At 45.4% G+C, this 14,409-nt stretch overlaps 2 protein-coding genes across 2 annotated transcripts; both read right to left on the reverse strand.

The window, feature by feature from the left end:
* Nucleotides 1–985: 985 nt before the first annotated feature.
* On the reverse strand, nucleotides 986–10,223 carry tlk2 (tousled-like kinase 2). The gene is made up of 21 exons (XM_086054982.1): nucleotides 9,585–10,223; nucleotides 8,503–8,585; nucleotides 7,387–7,464; nucleotides 7,217–7,286; nucleotides 6,767–6,810; nucleotides 6,565–6,663; nucleotides 6,102–6,203; nucleotides 5,910–6,002; nucleotides 5,714–5,824; nucleotides 5,466–5,602; nucleotides 5,143–5,295; nucleotides 4,995–5,061; nucleotides 4,811–4,908; nucleotides 4,643–4,724; nucleotides 4,213–4,304; nucleotides 4,033–4,122; nucleotides 3,777–3,946; nucleotides 2,836–2,974; nucleotides 2,640–2,751; nucleotides 2,098–2,205; nucleotides 986–2,009 (listed from the first exon to the last, which is right to left on the reverse strand). Exons 2-21 carry the CDS (start codon nucleotides 8,581–8,583, stop codon nucleotides 1,836–1,838), a joined length of 2,100 nt encoding a protein of 699 aa, XP_085911108.1. The 5' UTR covers nucleotides 8,584–8,585; nucleotides 9,585–10,223; the 3' UTR covers nucleotides 986–1,835.
* A 194-nt stretch (nucleotides 10,224–10,417) lies between these two features.
* mettl2a (methyltransferase 2A, methylcytidine) lies at nucleotides 10,418–14,121 on the reverse strand. Its single transcript, XM_086054983.1, has 9 exons — nucleotides 13,957–14,121; nucleotides 13,706–13,794; nucleotides 13,263–13,522; nucleotides 12,430–12,479; nucleotides 12,015–12,075; nucleotides 11,814–11,953; nucleotides 11,400–11,506; nucleotides 10,896–10,961; nucleotides 10,418–10,767 (listed from the first exon to the last, which is right to left on the reverse strand). The coding sequence occupies exons 1-9, from the start codon at nucleotides 14,097–14,099 to the stop codon at nucleotides 10,607–10,609; spliced, it is 1,077 nt and encodes a 358-aa protein (XP_085911109.1). The 5' UTR covers nucleotides 14,100–14,121; the 3' UTR covers nucleotides 10,418–10,606.
* Between the last annotated feature and the right edge of the window lie 288 nt (nucleotides 14,122–14,409).

Genomic DNA, 14,409 nt, shown 5'->3' on the forward strand with positions numbered 1-14,409 from the left:
TAAAACGACCAATGAATTGTCGGCCTTTATCACATTTTTTTCACCCAAAACTGAACTCTTCACATTTACAAAATCTATTCAATATTGTAAAATTCCAGTGGCGCCTGGAGTTTAATTTGTTCCTCAAAAAAGTCCCCACTGAAATGAATGGAAATGTATTAAGCTCTTTGCATCATCATTGCGGCTCCTCCTTTTGTGTTCTCCGAGGGGCAGTCATGCAGACAAATATCCGCAGCTTTGAATGTTTTAACGCCACATAGACGATATTCATTAGCATGTTTTTCATTATGCTAGCATCGAGCTAGACAACTTAATAGTTATGTGGTTGTTCTGAATAAACAAAATGCGATTCAATTTTGTTGAATCCTCTTTTTTGAAGATTCTGAGAAACTGCTGCTAGTTGTTGAGTCAAGTTGTTGACTTTTGACTATTACCATACAGCGCTTGTATCTCAGTTGTTTGCACTCAAGCAAAAAAAAAAAACGGTAAATTGTCACGTGCATCTTAAAGCACCACTGCACTTAATCTGCATGATGACGATTTTTTTCCTGAAATACTACTTTTTCTATTTTCACTCAAGACACTACTCAAATCCTGTACGATTTATTTTCCTAAAAAACAAACAAAATACACTATTCTAGATATATAGACCCTTTTCTTAAAGCAAAAAAACACCTTATTTTTTTGGTGAGGAATGCTCTGATCTCAGTCTGTCCTTCAAGGCAACATTCAAGATCGATGAAGGCAGATGTGGGCAGACGTGGGCAATATACAGTAGCTACCTTTGAACAAGCACCATTGTCAGAGCTCCTTGGTTATCAACCCACTCTTGACTGCCCCCCAACCTCTTGGTGGACCTTTAAAACTCATTACATTCTGTATTTAATGACAACTTTTCACAGAATACCGTTTTTATACAGTATAATGGCAAATACTATTCTGTTTTTTTTTTTTTTAAGTCAGACAAACTAAAATAGTCAGAGCACATGTTTGAAACAATAGTTTTTAATGGTTTATGCAACGTCCTGGTAAGGCCCAAACTCTCCCCCCCGAAAAAGTACTAGAAGGTCAATCAGTCCCTTGCATTTTAAAATGGCTGAAAATTGAATTCAAACATACCTAAATAAATATGTGTGTTTGTTGTAGGAAGGCAGGGGAGGAGAGAGGGGGTAGAAGGCGGGCGGGGTCAACAAAAACAATACGAGTTCTAATTAAAGGCAACTTGAGAGAAAAAAAAATGGTTTTCTCCATAAAAATGGTTTTGCTCTTTCTGAAAAACATAAAAGAAGAAAATGGGGGTGACATGGAGGTGGTGGGGGTAGTTTTCGTTTCTGGGAGGGAGGGTGGGGGGCGTTCCTTATTGCTCCCACTCCATGTCAAGCATTTCTGTTGAGAACCGAGGAGGAACGGCGCCACCATCTGGTTAAAAGCTTTGGTCACAGGGCTGACGGGGAGATGGCGGTGAGGGGGCGCTTGTGTGATGGCCTCCTCTCAAAGGGCGCGCACACACACACAAACTCCCGGACTTCAATGCTGTGTGGTTGGGGACTGGGCTAAGGGGCTGACTTGTAACGCAAAAAACGTCCACCAGAAGGGGTTCAAGCGTGGATTTGCGAGCAAGGAAGGGGACAAAACAGTCTCGTCCTTATGGCCAAGCTGAAGCATTTCTATACTTTTTTTTTTTTGTTTGTTTGAAGCAGAAAACCCCCAAATACCGCAGCCCACCTTCACTCCTGGGCTTTGACACCAACCACCAGCAGTGGACAGGAGAGGATACGTCTTCTCCTCAAGATGGATGCTATGAGTAGGATGGTGTGTGATTGGCGGGCGGGGTCTCAGTTGGAGGCGCTGCTGTTGGAGGAGCTGGACGTGGAGGCCACCGCCATGGCCGAGTTGCCCGAGGAGCCCACCGACTTGCGGATGTGCGGCATGAGGAAGGGGTCGTTAGACAGCTGGTGCACATCGATACGGTCCTCCTTCCGGTACACTAAACAGCGTCGGATGAACGCCTGCGGGAGCGCCGACGCCAAAACATTCAAGAAAAAGAAAAAAAAAAAAAAACAAACGCAAAAAGCCAGGTGAGGAATCGTTGCTTACCTTAGCTTCCGGTGTGACGACTGGTTTGGGCGGGAACTGCACGTCGGTGGCCTTCAGGATGGTGTTCTCCTGCAGGATGTCCTGCTGAGACTGGTTGTGGCCGAAAGGCTTCAAAAGAAAAGCAAAGGAAAATTCAGCGTTCACTATGACAAATTCCACAAAATTCTATCAAACAAGTGACCGTAAATATAAGTCACTAAGTCTCAAGTCACGCTACAACAATAATGCACAAAAAAAAAAATCCTCCAGCTTTTTTATGTCAACTTTTCATGTTTTATTAAAAAAAATAAGTAAGACATGTAAACATCTGGACTGAACTTCTTAAACATGCAATAAATAAATTAAACTAAAGCCTATCAACCGATGAACTAAAGCAGTTTTTCCCGAGCAAATTGCAGCTTTTGCAATTTCAAAATTGTATTTATACTACAACGCAATGTCGATTTCAATTGGATTACTCGTTCAGCCCTGGATATGGCAGATTTGGGCTAATCATCAAGTCAAGTCCAAAACCAAGGTTGTGTGTGAATTGTATTTCTTACCTTACGGCCGTACAAGCACTGATAAAAAATAACTCCCACGGACCACACGTCCACTTTGTTGGAAATTTTGGGCGGCTCTTTTCCGACTACGAAACACTCGGGTGGCAGGTACCTGGAGGTGATGACGGCACGAGAACAGAATCTTAAAAACAAATAAATAAAAGCTCACTTTCATGTCCGAGAGCTTTCATCTCACCAGTATGTGCCGGCACCCTGCGACGTGAGCTCCATGCCGTCTACAGAGTTGTAGCTGTCGTCGTCCATAATCTTGGACAGGCCGAAGTCTGTGATCTTGATCTCGCCGCACGCCGTGCCGTTCACAAGCAGGATGTTACCTGAATGCAGTATTTGGCATTTTAACGAAAATAACAAGAATAACCTGGCTAATATCGTGTCTTTGTGGGACCAAACGGTGCCTAAAGGGGAAGTCAACCCAAAATATTTCTTGACAAGAATAATATGTTCTATGCAGGCCCACTAGTCGAAACATGGCATTCTGATTAATATTGCGTTTGTGGGCTATGAGTTAAGCAGTAAAAGGCGACGGCCATTTTGCCACTTTCTGTCGACTGAAAATGACATCACAGTTGCTTAGGGCTCAGGTATCAACCAATCATGTCATAGCTTCAGAAAACAGGTGAACCGTGATTGGTCGTTACCTGAGCATCTGTGATGTCATTTTCAGTCGACAGAAGTCACAAAATGGCCGCCCCCTGAGATGGCTAAAAACAGGTGGATTTTGCTGCTCAATTCGTTCTATGAAGGCGCATAGACATGTTATTGCAAATAATTTTTGGGGTGTCGACTTCCCCTTTAACAGAATTTCAAGGGCTAAATGGTTCCTTGCATGTCATCTTCCACATAAGCGAAAATACAGCTCTTAAATTTTTTTTAAATCACGTACCAATGTGTAAATAGATCAAACCAAATGTTTCCAAATCCTCTTTTTTAAGCCTCGATTTAGCACACTGTGTAAAATTGTCCACATTGAATTTTCTCCCAAATAAAATCTGTGACGCTGGGGAAAAAAAAAAAAAAAAAAAAAAAAAAAAAAGACTAGCTTTGTCAATATAATTGTCCAGCGCTGATGGCATTGATGGGAAGGAAAGTGAGTGACGAGGCGCGAGTAACGCCCACCAGGTTTAAGGTCGTAGTGGATGATGGGCGGCCGGATCTCGTTGAGGTACTTTAGGGCGTTGACAATCTGCATGATGATGGAGCGACCCTCCTTCTCGGACATCAGCTTGTGCTGTTTCAAGTAGAAGTCCAGGTCGTTGCCCTCGCAGTACTCCAGGACTGTGCAAAACCTGCCAGCAAACGACAAGGGGCCGGATGAAGAGAAAGTTCCTCAAAACCAACAGTTGAATCTTTGGAAGCAAAACGCATGACTTACGAGTCTGTGTCGAGCGAGAAGTAGTCGTAGAGTTTAACTATTCGCGGGTGGTCCAGCTCTTTGTGGATTCTGTATTCTCTGCATGCGTGTCTGAATCAAACAAATGCAACATGGCTTGCGTGACGCACAGGACGGCATGTGCTTGGTGGGGGAAATCGGTGGCGGTCTCCTGTCACTCACTTGTGGTAGTTTTCCTTTTTCTCATCCCTCCAGTTTTTGTTGAGCTGGTGGATTTTGACCGCCACGTACCTTTGCTCTGTTAAATCAAAGGCCTGAAAGAGAAGGTTTAGTTAGGAGTCACTTTGAGTTGAGAGGTCCTAATTTTTACTTCAAACAAGGAGGGATTCTGATACCACTTTTTACGGTGGAACCTTAAAAGTAGGAAAAACAAAAACTGCACAATATTAAAGCCTCAGGAGTTGCACGAGACATCCGCGGTCAGCGCAAGACCTCAGTTTAACCCATTAAGGACTAAAGCGCCTGCCTAAACAGCTCCCCAAAACCTAAGGCGACTGAAAACGACATGACAGTTGCTCGGGTAACGATCAGTCACAGCACACCACAAACTCATCCTCTTATCTTATAATGAAGCTCTCTCTCTCTCTCTCACCTTGTAAACTTCGCTGAACCCCCCGCGTCCGAGTAAATGGAGAAGCAGGTATCGGTCGTTTAGCGTCGGGTGATCTTTGAATCTGCAAGCAGGAGAGGAAGGTGAGTATCCTAGCAACACACGAGGCTGAAGGAAAGAAAAAAAAAAAAACAAAAAAAAAACTCCTACTGGGAGTTATCCTCGTTGTGGATTCTTTTTAGCTCGCGAATGTGCAGGTTGCGGACTCGCTCCAACCTCTCCAGCTCCGCCTGGATCTCGGCCTCCTCCTGCAAAAGTTGACCGAGACGTCAGTCGGTGTGCCCCCGCCCACGCCAGCTCCGGCAACTAGGACGTAGCGCAAGCGGAGGATTACCTTCTTTAGGTGGCCCAATCTTAACTTGAAGATTTCCTCTTGCTCGTGGTACTCGGCCTGCGATAACCTGCGACGAGAAAACGAGCCAGACAAAGTTACAGAAGGAAGATGATCCACTTATCGGGAGATCCGAACTGCAATCGCATACGCTTCACTCTCTGTGCCGTTGGCTTTGCTCTTGCGTTTGTTCTGTTCCAGGTTGGGCGGCGGCGTCTGGGCCATGGAGGGCGGCTTGCGCTTGGCCAGCAGCTTACGTTGCCTCTCGATGTCTTCTCGCTGGGAGTTGATGCGCTCCTGTTGCCTGGGAAGGGAAGCGAGACACACGCCGTTAAAAAGGGGACATATTGTGGAAAAACGCCTTCCCGGTATCTGCGCGTCTTCCACTCAGCTCATTTGTGCGCCGCCCGTTGATCAATCACGCTCTCCTCGCACATTAGCCGAGCGGAATTCGAATCGCATGGTGCCACTTACTTGATGAGGTTCTGGAAGGCGTAGCCGTCCGTCCACTGCTCGGTGAAAGACGCTCCGTGTCGGACCGTGGTGAAGTGGCCCAGCCGAAGGCGGTCCTGCATGCTTTTGTCGCGGCATGCCATCTTCTCCTGCTTGGACTGCGGCGGGAGACAAACGCCGATCAATTAATCACAAGTCCTCCGTGGGAATGCGCGGTGGGGTGGCGGTGGGGGGGCGGGCGCTAGTGGTCCAGACAAGTAGGGACGTACTTTTTCAATCAGCAGCTTCTTGGACATGGTCACACACTTATTTAAGCGCTCCTTATATCGCTCAAGCATCCTCTGCTGCTCGTCGATTTGTCTCCGCAGGTCGCAGTTAGCCTGCAGCACACAAGCAAGCCTAAGATGAGCTTTGAGAAAGGAATGTCCGAGGCGTCTTCGGTGAGGTGAGGCGAATTATTTGTACCCGTAGCAAATCGTCTATGCGTCCCTCCTTCTTCTCCAGGTCGGAGTTCTTGTTGTTTTCCATCGCGATTAGCCTCTCTATGGTAAGGTCGGACTACAGGGTGAAGTGCAAGGGGGCGAGAAAAAAAAAAGGGGGTGCTTTGGTTAATATAGAGGAGGCTCAAGGAGTTGAATTAAGGGTCTCATGAAGCACCTGTGTGGCTTTGTGGAGCAGGTAAAGGGCGACAGGTTTCAGAGAGCACGACGAGTGCTCTGTGTTGGCTGAGCCCACGGACGACGGGCTTCCCTGCTGCACCTGCGAAACAGAAAAACACACATCAGGTCATCATCATTTGCCTACCCCGTCTTCAGCTGTACAGTTTGATCCAGGAACACATTGTTTCCATTATTTGCCATCGGAAAGTTGCTCAAAAGATCAGCCTGCATTCCAGAAGATATTGGTTATTTTAGTCAAAGTGTTGAAAGGTTGAAATGACTCCAGAAGTTGACTAGTGGCATACTTTTTTTTTTTTTTTTCCCCCAGCTACAATCATGCAATTGCAGCCGGAAAAATGTCAAAAGGTACCCCGTGTGAGCAATCCAGGTTAATAACAAGGATGGAAGAATAGAAACGGCAGGTGATAAAGGGAAGCGTTAAAGCGTGCACGGACGCTCACCGTGACCGGCGGGTTGGAGAGGGAGTGCTGCGGGGAAGAGCGGACCACTGGCGGGATCCCCCTGGCAGGGCTGGCACCGGGGCCGCTGCCTCCCGCAAACTTGACAGTGAGAAGGAAAAGAGAAGACGAGAGACAGGAAAGCGGTTGAGCGGGAAAAGGATGAAATTGGGCAAAACCGAGAGAGAGCTTTCACGAGACTCACCTCAAAATAATCGCTAATTTTATGGCCCCTCGTTCCTGCTTTGCCTGAGGAAGAAGACGCGGGGAGAGTTAGCAGACAGTTTCAAATTCAGACATTTGGGCCCAAACACCTTGCTCTTGCAAAACATTAGCCTAGAAAACCAAAACTTTTCAGCACAGCTTCACTGCTACAAAGTGAGAGCCCATCTGAAAATCCATCGGGCTGACCAGAAGGGAGGCACTGCACTAAAGACACTCTCATAATTAAACACTTTAGAGGGCTTTTGTTCGGAAAAGTGGTCAAATGTTGCCACGTGCTGATGGCCTGACATGACTTGAGTGCTGTGTGCAGCCCCGTCATAGATAAATTGTACGTTTTGAACTAATTTATTGAGTTGGCATCGGACTAAGAAGCTGCAGCATTTTAACAGGGGCGCGTTCACTTTCTGTGTGATGGAAGGCGGCGGCTCACCTTGGCTGCCGTCAAAGTGGTCCGCTTTCCGTTTCCGGGCCCTCTGATCATTTGCCTTTTTCTCTGGAGTCTGGGAGGGGGGTGGAGTCAGGTGAGTCCATTACAGTCATGTATTCAGATTATAGTTTTTTATGCCCATAACAAGTAAACAAAAGGAACGACTTACTAACCTCAAGCTCTTTGTCGCTGAGCGAACCGACGCTGCACAGACTCTGGTTGGACGACTCATTCTGATTCTGGCCCGAGCCCTGGGAAGAGAAGCCATTTTATCACTCTGGCTTGCGTTCGTTTGAATGAAACACATTGAGGATTGGATGCTGTGAGCACAAACTGGCGGAAAGTAAAAAGCTGAGGCCGCCTTGTTGCTATGGGCGACCGCGTGATGCCTCTGCTCTTCCCCGCCTTGTCACTCAAACAAATCACATCAGAATTCCGCAGACACTGCCCGATGCGGGGGGGGGGAGCGACTTTGTCATTCAGAGCACACGAGCGCTCTCTCACTGAACCCTCCCTAAAATGGCTCCCTCAACATTAGAAATGCTGCCAAGGATGTTTTCCACGGTCACCTTTTAAAAAAAATGAACTGTCAGTTTTTGCTGGGAATTACTGGGCTTTTTATCAGACTTCAACAGAAAAAAAAAGGTGCCCAGCATTTCACTTTTTTTTTTTGTTTAAACCCCGCAAAACTTCAAATGTATCTTTCATGACCCAATGAGTGAACAAGATCAATGTTAAGAATAAAGCCTATTTGTGACATCAGACTTTTTTTTTTTCCCAAGAACACCAAATTCCATATTTCTTTTATTAGTAGATCCCTGAACGCATAGAGCACCTCTCATCGAGCAGGGCGGCAACAGGCCGCCATTTTCTCTGCGGCGCAAGCAGCCATGCCATGCTCCGGGCTCAATCTCCGCCTATGGTTGGCACGCAGCCCACTGCTGGCACCGAGTCTCCTTCCCGAAACCGTTCCAAGATCACCTTCCGCAAAGACGGGGCAACAACACCACCTCACTCGCACCTGGTGAAGAACTATTTCAGCATTCCTCCTCGGCCTTCATCCTTACTCCCCTCCCCCCCTTTGCACTCCCATCCCGTCTGTGGCCTTCTTGGCAGGCACCGCCACTTGTATATGCAGGCACTACATCATGAGCAAGGGGGGAGATGTCATGTCACGACAGCCCAAAAACACACACACATATACGAGTCGCTCCACACAAAGGAACGCCACTGAGAGAAAGGTACGCCACGGCAAAAATCCTAAGTAGCAAAAAAAGGCCTCCACCGACCTTAGCCACGCCGACCCCGGTGAAGCGAGCCTCCAGCAGCTCCTGCCGCCGGGGGTCCAGGCTGTGCAGTTCTTCCATCATGGCTGCGGACACAAGAGAGCACAGATGAAGATGCGGCCGCTGTCGCCGGGGTCCCGTATGATCAAGCTGCAAGCGACGGATCATTATTTCACAACACATAGGTTGCGATGAGTCACAGCACAGCTGTGGGTATCAAATAATCCTTCATCTGACTCACCCCAAAATATTTCCATGTCTTCTGTACAAACACTAAAAGATATAGGCTATGCATCAGCGACGGAGGCCTGATGTGTGGAATCACTGCCTTAGGAATTTAAAAAAGGATGGCATCATGTGATAACTGCCTAACATTAAAATTAGATGCCCAAGTTACATGCAGCTGGAGCTACCTATCAAAGGTCACACAGCTGGAGGATAGCCGGCAGGCTCATGTACAGAAATTGATGTACATACATGTGATTACCTTAAAAACCTTAAAACAAGGCAACAGTGACTTGATCATATAAATCAGTTTACTGTATGACCATTATCTGACATATGCTCACCTATGGCTTGCATACATTAAAGCAACATTAAGCACACAGGTCAATTCTTTTGAATTCTGTGGAGGCGGGGGATAAATTGACTCATAAAGTGACAATAGAAGAGTAATGTTGACGATTGTAATGATTAGCAAGATAGTTAGCCGCTTCATAAACGAGCTAACAAACACAAACACACACACACACACTCTCTCTCTCTCACTCTCACACACTCGTTAGCATAGCAACCCCTGACGCTAACACTAATTATAAATTACATTTAAACTTGAGATTTTACTGCGTTACGTACTCACAGGCGTGACAAACAGAGGTGATGAGGAGCAAATGTGTGAATATGTCCGCTCAAATGTTTAAACGGAGACGCGTGAACGAGTGAAGGCAGCCGGCTAGCGTTAGCTCGTCTGTCCTGAAAGAAGCATCTTTCGAGTGTTGTCAAGAGGTTGGTGCCACGACGCTCGAGTCAATGTAGCATCTTCCTCCTCCATTCTTTCACTCGGCAACCTCGGTAGGGATACTCACTGCACTCGAGCGTTTCCTCGCTCCTCGGGGCCTGCCTTAATCCCCGGGTGGCGTCCCCGTTGTTCCCCCCCGGTGCTCGTCAGTCCCTACCGGGGTAGGCCGCATCCACAGCCTCGGGCCTCGCGTGACGCTTGTAAACTGGGATCGCGCGGTAATCTCGGGGTACGGTCGACGGCCGGATTCCGACGGAGGATTACCCCCCCCCACCCCACCCTCCGCTCGGGAGGCCTCGGCAGCTGAGGGTATCCCGGACCCGCCTTTGAGCACTCCTTAGGCGGGGATCCCCTTCACGTCCCCGTCGCCGAGCACCATAACTGTTGCGATATTGCCTCTCCCCGTCCACACAATGGCGACCCTGGAGTTATTTGCCCCCCACCTCTCTTCGGCAGGTATAAATGATGTCTTTCAAGATGCCGTCAGTTAACCCCGACTTTTTTTCCTCCCCCTGTAGCGAGGATGCTTTTCTGGTCCAGTGCGATCAAAACAAAGTTGGGCTCCGCACGTCTTCTCCCTTCCTCCCTCGTATAAAAGGCAATGTTGTCCTCCAGAAAAGTTGGTGTTTCAGTAGAATCCGAATCGATTCGGTTCGGTTCTCATGGCGTTTTTTTTTTTTTTTGCAATGTAAACAATAATCACCCAAATCTCATAATGTCTCGTGAGATTGTGTCAAGTAGTTAGCGGCTACTCCTGCAAATCTCGTGCGGACCAATAGCAGATCTGCACACAATACAATCAAAGCACAGAGTCAGTGCATATGATGATGGGAAAGTGGCCTTTCCCCTCTTAACGCATGCTTTTTTTCTGATACAATTGGAGGTTTGGAAAAAAAAAAATCCAATTAACTGACATTTTTATTCATTTTGCATGTACAAAAGGTTAAAATCAGGTCATGGTATTCAAAAATATTGCTAAGAAAAAAAAATACAGCATCCATGTGAATAGAAATAACAAGAAACCCTTTCTGAAGTTTATATAACAAAAAAACGACACATGATGGCAGCTAATGCAACAATAGCTTGGTTTCAAGTCGTGGTGGTTTCCTCCTCAGGGTTCCGCCGGTACTTGCACTGGATCCACACTCTGTACATGGTGAGCTGCTTGCCGCGGTTCACCTGGAGCCTCCTATCCACCAGGTTCTGCAGCTTCTCCAGCCCGGCCTCTGTGAATATGTCGTGCAGCTCGTCTAGAACCCAGAAACACAGTGATATAATCATATTGTGTATGCAGAGTAATTCATAATTGATTATTTTGCAGCAGTGACCCCTGAATGGACAAGCCTAAAGTTGCAACTAGAACAAATCGAAGCGTTACCTTGTGTAAAGAAGTACACCCTGGTTCCATCTCCGCGAACGTAAAAGTTATCGGACAGACACCTTCCTAAAAAAATAAATAAATAAGGATTATGCATTATATCAATAATTGCAGTGTTGTTTGTCTTTACTTTTCCCATAGGAAATGATCTGATGTAAAGTCAAACTGTGTCCACCGGAGTGTTTTTAGCTGCGAGGGCAGCATTTATAGTAACATTTTCAGTCTTTTTAACTGCACTACTCACAAAAAGTTAAGGTACTTTTTACACAAGTTGCTGTTTTATAACAAGTAGATGAATACAAAAATATATATATATTTTTCACTCAATATTTTTGCTTTAATTAATTTAATTGGAGCGCAACAACGTATCTCATTAGAATTCCTATGGCCATGATAATTTCAGGGTACGTCCATTTGAGTGACGTTCCATTGCACCTGTCCCAGTTGGACGTCTGAAGGTTCACATTTCCCAGTTTCCTGCAATGAAGCATCAGGCCAACTCACCTTTCTTAAAGCGCAGCTGTGCCATATCGTAGCGTCCGTAGTCCCGCAGCAGCATCACCCCGCCCGGTTTAAGCAGCCGTGCCAATCTCCTTACAGACGCCCGCATCCTGAGATGAAGAAGAAGCGACTTGTGTGCGTTAATTTCCCAAGAAACGACTATAAAGGGGCTAACATTTGTGCCGCATTTGATTTTTAATAGATAGATCGGGTTGGTCGTCTTCACTTTGGAGTCTGCCCAAGCAATTTTCAGTGACAGAAATGCATGAATAAAATAAAAATAAAAAACCTTTTTATTACCCAATTTCAATGGAAAATGACTAAAGGATTACAACAAAGTTGACAAAACTATTGACAATGTAAATGCATGGTGAGCCGGCCACAATTTGCTCAGCGCGAAAAGGAAGGCGTCCATACTTGTCGGGATGCAACGCCGACAGCACGAAAATGAGCACCACCACGTCAAGGCTTCCGTCTGGGACGGGATAGGTGGCGCCGTCGTCGCTTAAGTCGCCCACGAAGGCGAAGCAGCGTCCGGTGTTATACTCCGGGTTAGCCTTGAAGGCAAGAGGGTGACGTTTTTGACTTGATAATGACATTTTATTGACGCGCTCTCACCTTGACAAGCTCCACAGCGGTGCTGGAAAAATCGCAGCAGTACACAAATAGTCCTGGGTCGCTGTAGAAGAAAAAATGGAAAAGGTCTACGAAGTAAAAAAAAAATTAAAATAGCAACTAAACGTGGATACAGTGGTACCTTAAATTACAAATGCCCGGACTTGCCACACCCCTTAAAGGCACTCATTACAACAATTTTGGTTTGTCCCAACGGACAGTAATTTAACTTTTCTGAACCAGACTTTTCTCTTTATCAAAAGATTGTAAAAACTGGAAAAGATGCATGGCAATTTTAGTTCATTTTAGTGGGAAAAAAATAGTTTAAATAATTTACGAGTAAATTGAGGTATTGGCTTGGTCACAGAATTAATTAAATTAGCAAGTTAAGGTAACGCTGTATGTAGTTCGTTCTCACTTGTTGGTCTTCAGGATGGGAAAAACAGTGTTGCCAACACCACAACCGACCTGTGAAAAAGAAAAACAGAGTATTGCTTCAGTTAGCGTCACACAATCAGGCCACATCATGAGGTACACATGCTACAGCTCCAAGGCATGGTGAAAAGAGCAATATGTGTTTATTATTGTGGTGGCTGGAACACATGGCATTTCAGTTTTCAGTTTAGGTTATTATACAGTACATTGTATTAGAAATATGTAGTACTGTATATATATATTTTTTATTTTTTTTTACTATACAGTGCACCCCTCCTATTCACATGGGGTGAATACTGTAATGAAAATCCCCTTATAATTGACATACAGTGAAATGCACTGGAGGGGGGTGGGGGGGGGGTTTCAAACCCCCAAATTCAAAATTCACAAAACACTGATAAACAGATCAATATAGTTTCCACGAATAACACAGGAAAATTTGGAAAATGTGAAACGTAAGTATGCAGGGGTTGACTGCATATTCTTACATTATCATTATGATTATTCCAGTGTATGCGAGGTTCCAAATGCATATACAGGAAAAACATGTAATTTAAAAAGTAAAAATCAAGTCAAAAATGTTCTTTACAATAATATGTTCTACGCGGCCCCACTAGCCTAAAACACGGCATTCTGATCAATATTGTGTTTTTAGAATATGAATTAAGCAGCAAGATCCCCCCGTTTTAATCCATCTCAGGGGCAGCCATTTTGCACTTGTTGCCGACTGAAAATATAGTCCTCTGTTCCATCCATTTTGATGACAGACATTTCAGTGTTTAACACAATCAAAGCTCAAATAGACAAACAGGTCACCTCGAGAATACGATATGTTGCGGAAGAACCCGGGAAGTCAGTCGAATTTAAGGGGGCCACATCTTCACTTGGATCCAAACTGGATTGAGGACTGGGATGTTTTTCCAAGCTATCATTAGGATGGGACCGTTGGTCGTGGAGGCATGTCGGCGCCAACTCGGGGAACTCAGTGAAGAGCCAGTGGCGGTCTTTGAAGAAGCGGTTCTCGTGGATGGTGTAGAAGTCATTCCAGTATTCGTTGGCTCGGCTGTCAAAGTCCTCTGGGGAGGATTGACAATGTAAGGTTATGAAAACAGCCTGTTTGCGATACTTCATTAGGGACACCTGCAAAAACTAAAATAAATCAATTTTAAAACATTACATAATTTTATATACTACTTATGCTCATTTGGGTAAATCCCAACACGTCAAATAAACATGATAGTCACAATTCAAAGTTAAACCTTGTTTCTCCTGAGGTAGCGGCTGACTATTCTCTTGTACTTTGCTCTTTGCAGCTGCTTCTTGCTCCTCAGTCCACTCCACGTTGTCCCTGTAACCACATTAATGGTCTATAAATCGTATTGTATGACTTTTATGATCGTTTATAGTTGGTGGCACAGTAGCATCAATAGCGCTTGGCTCTCCCAAAACACGAACGTTTGCCGGCCAAAAAGGTGGCGATTTAAGATCATTCTGGGTACAATTCACCCACCACGCGTTGTGCTGGAAGACCTGCCGGGGGTCCGTAAGAAAACGAGTTCCGAACTGAGGTCGCTTCTCCTCGGCGGCGGACGACTGTGACAGAATGTGAGTGGATCCATGGATTCCGTCGGCCACCGTGCAGGGCGCCGCCATGTTGGAAAACGACGTATCGGATGTGGACATATGAGACGTTCAAAGACTATCAGGAATTTTAGAACTACAATTATGTCGGAAATGTACTACAGATCATTTTTTAGTAAATATGTATACATACTTTTTAATGATTTGATAATGGTTTCAATTTGATTTTATTATCAATCTTGATGTGATATTATACAACGTATACTACTTAACCGAAGGCTTTACCTAATTTACCCAAACGCCTCAAACCAAAGTTTGCAATGTATCCAGTAGAGGGAGACATTTCCCACAAGTATATATATTGCAAAATAGTTTCAGAAAA

This window comes from Filicampus tigris, chromosome 16, assembly GCF_054856515.1.
Source record: "Filicampus tigris isolate MCC_2025a chromosome 16, RoL_Ftig_1.0, whole genome shotgun sequence".
NCBI lineage: Eukaryota > Metazoa > Chordata > Actinopteri > Syngnathiformes > Syngnathidae > Filicampus > Filicampus tigris.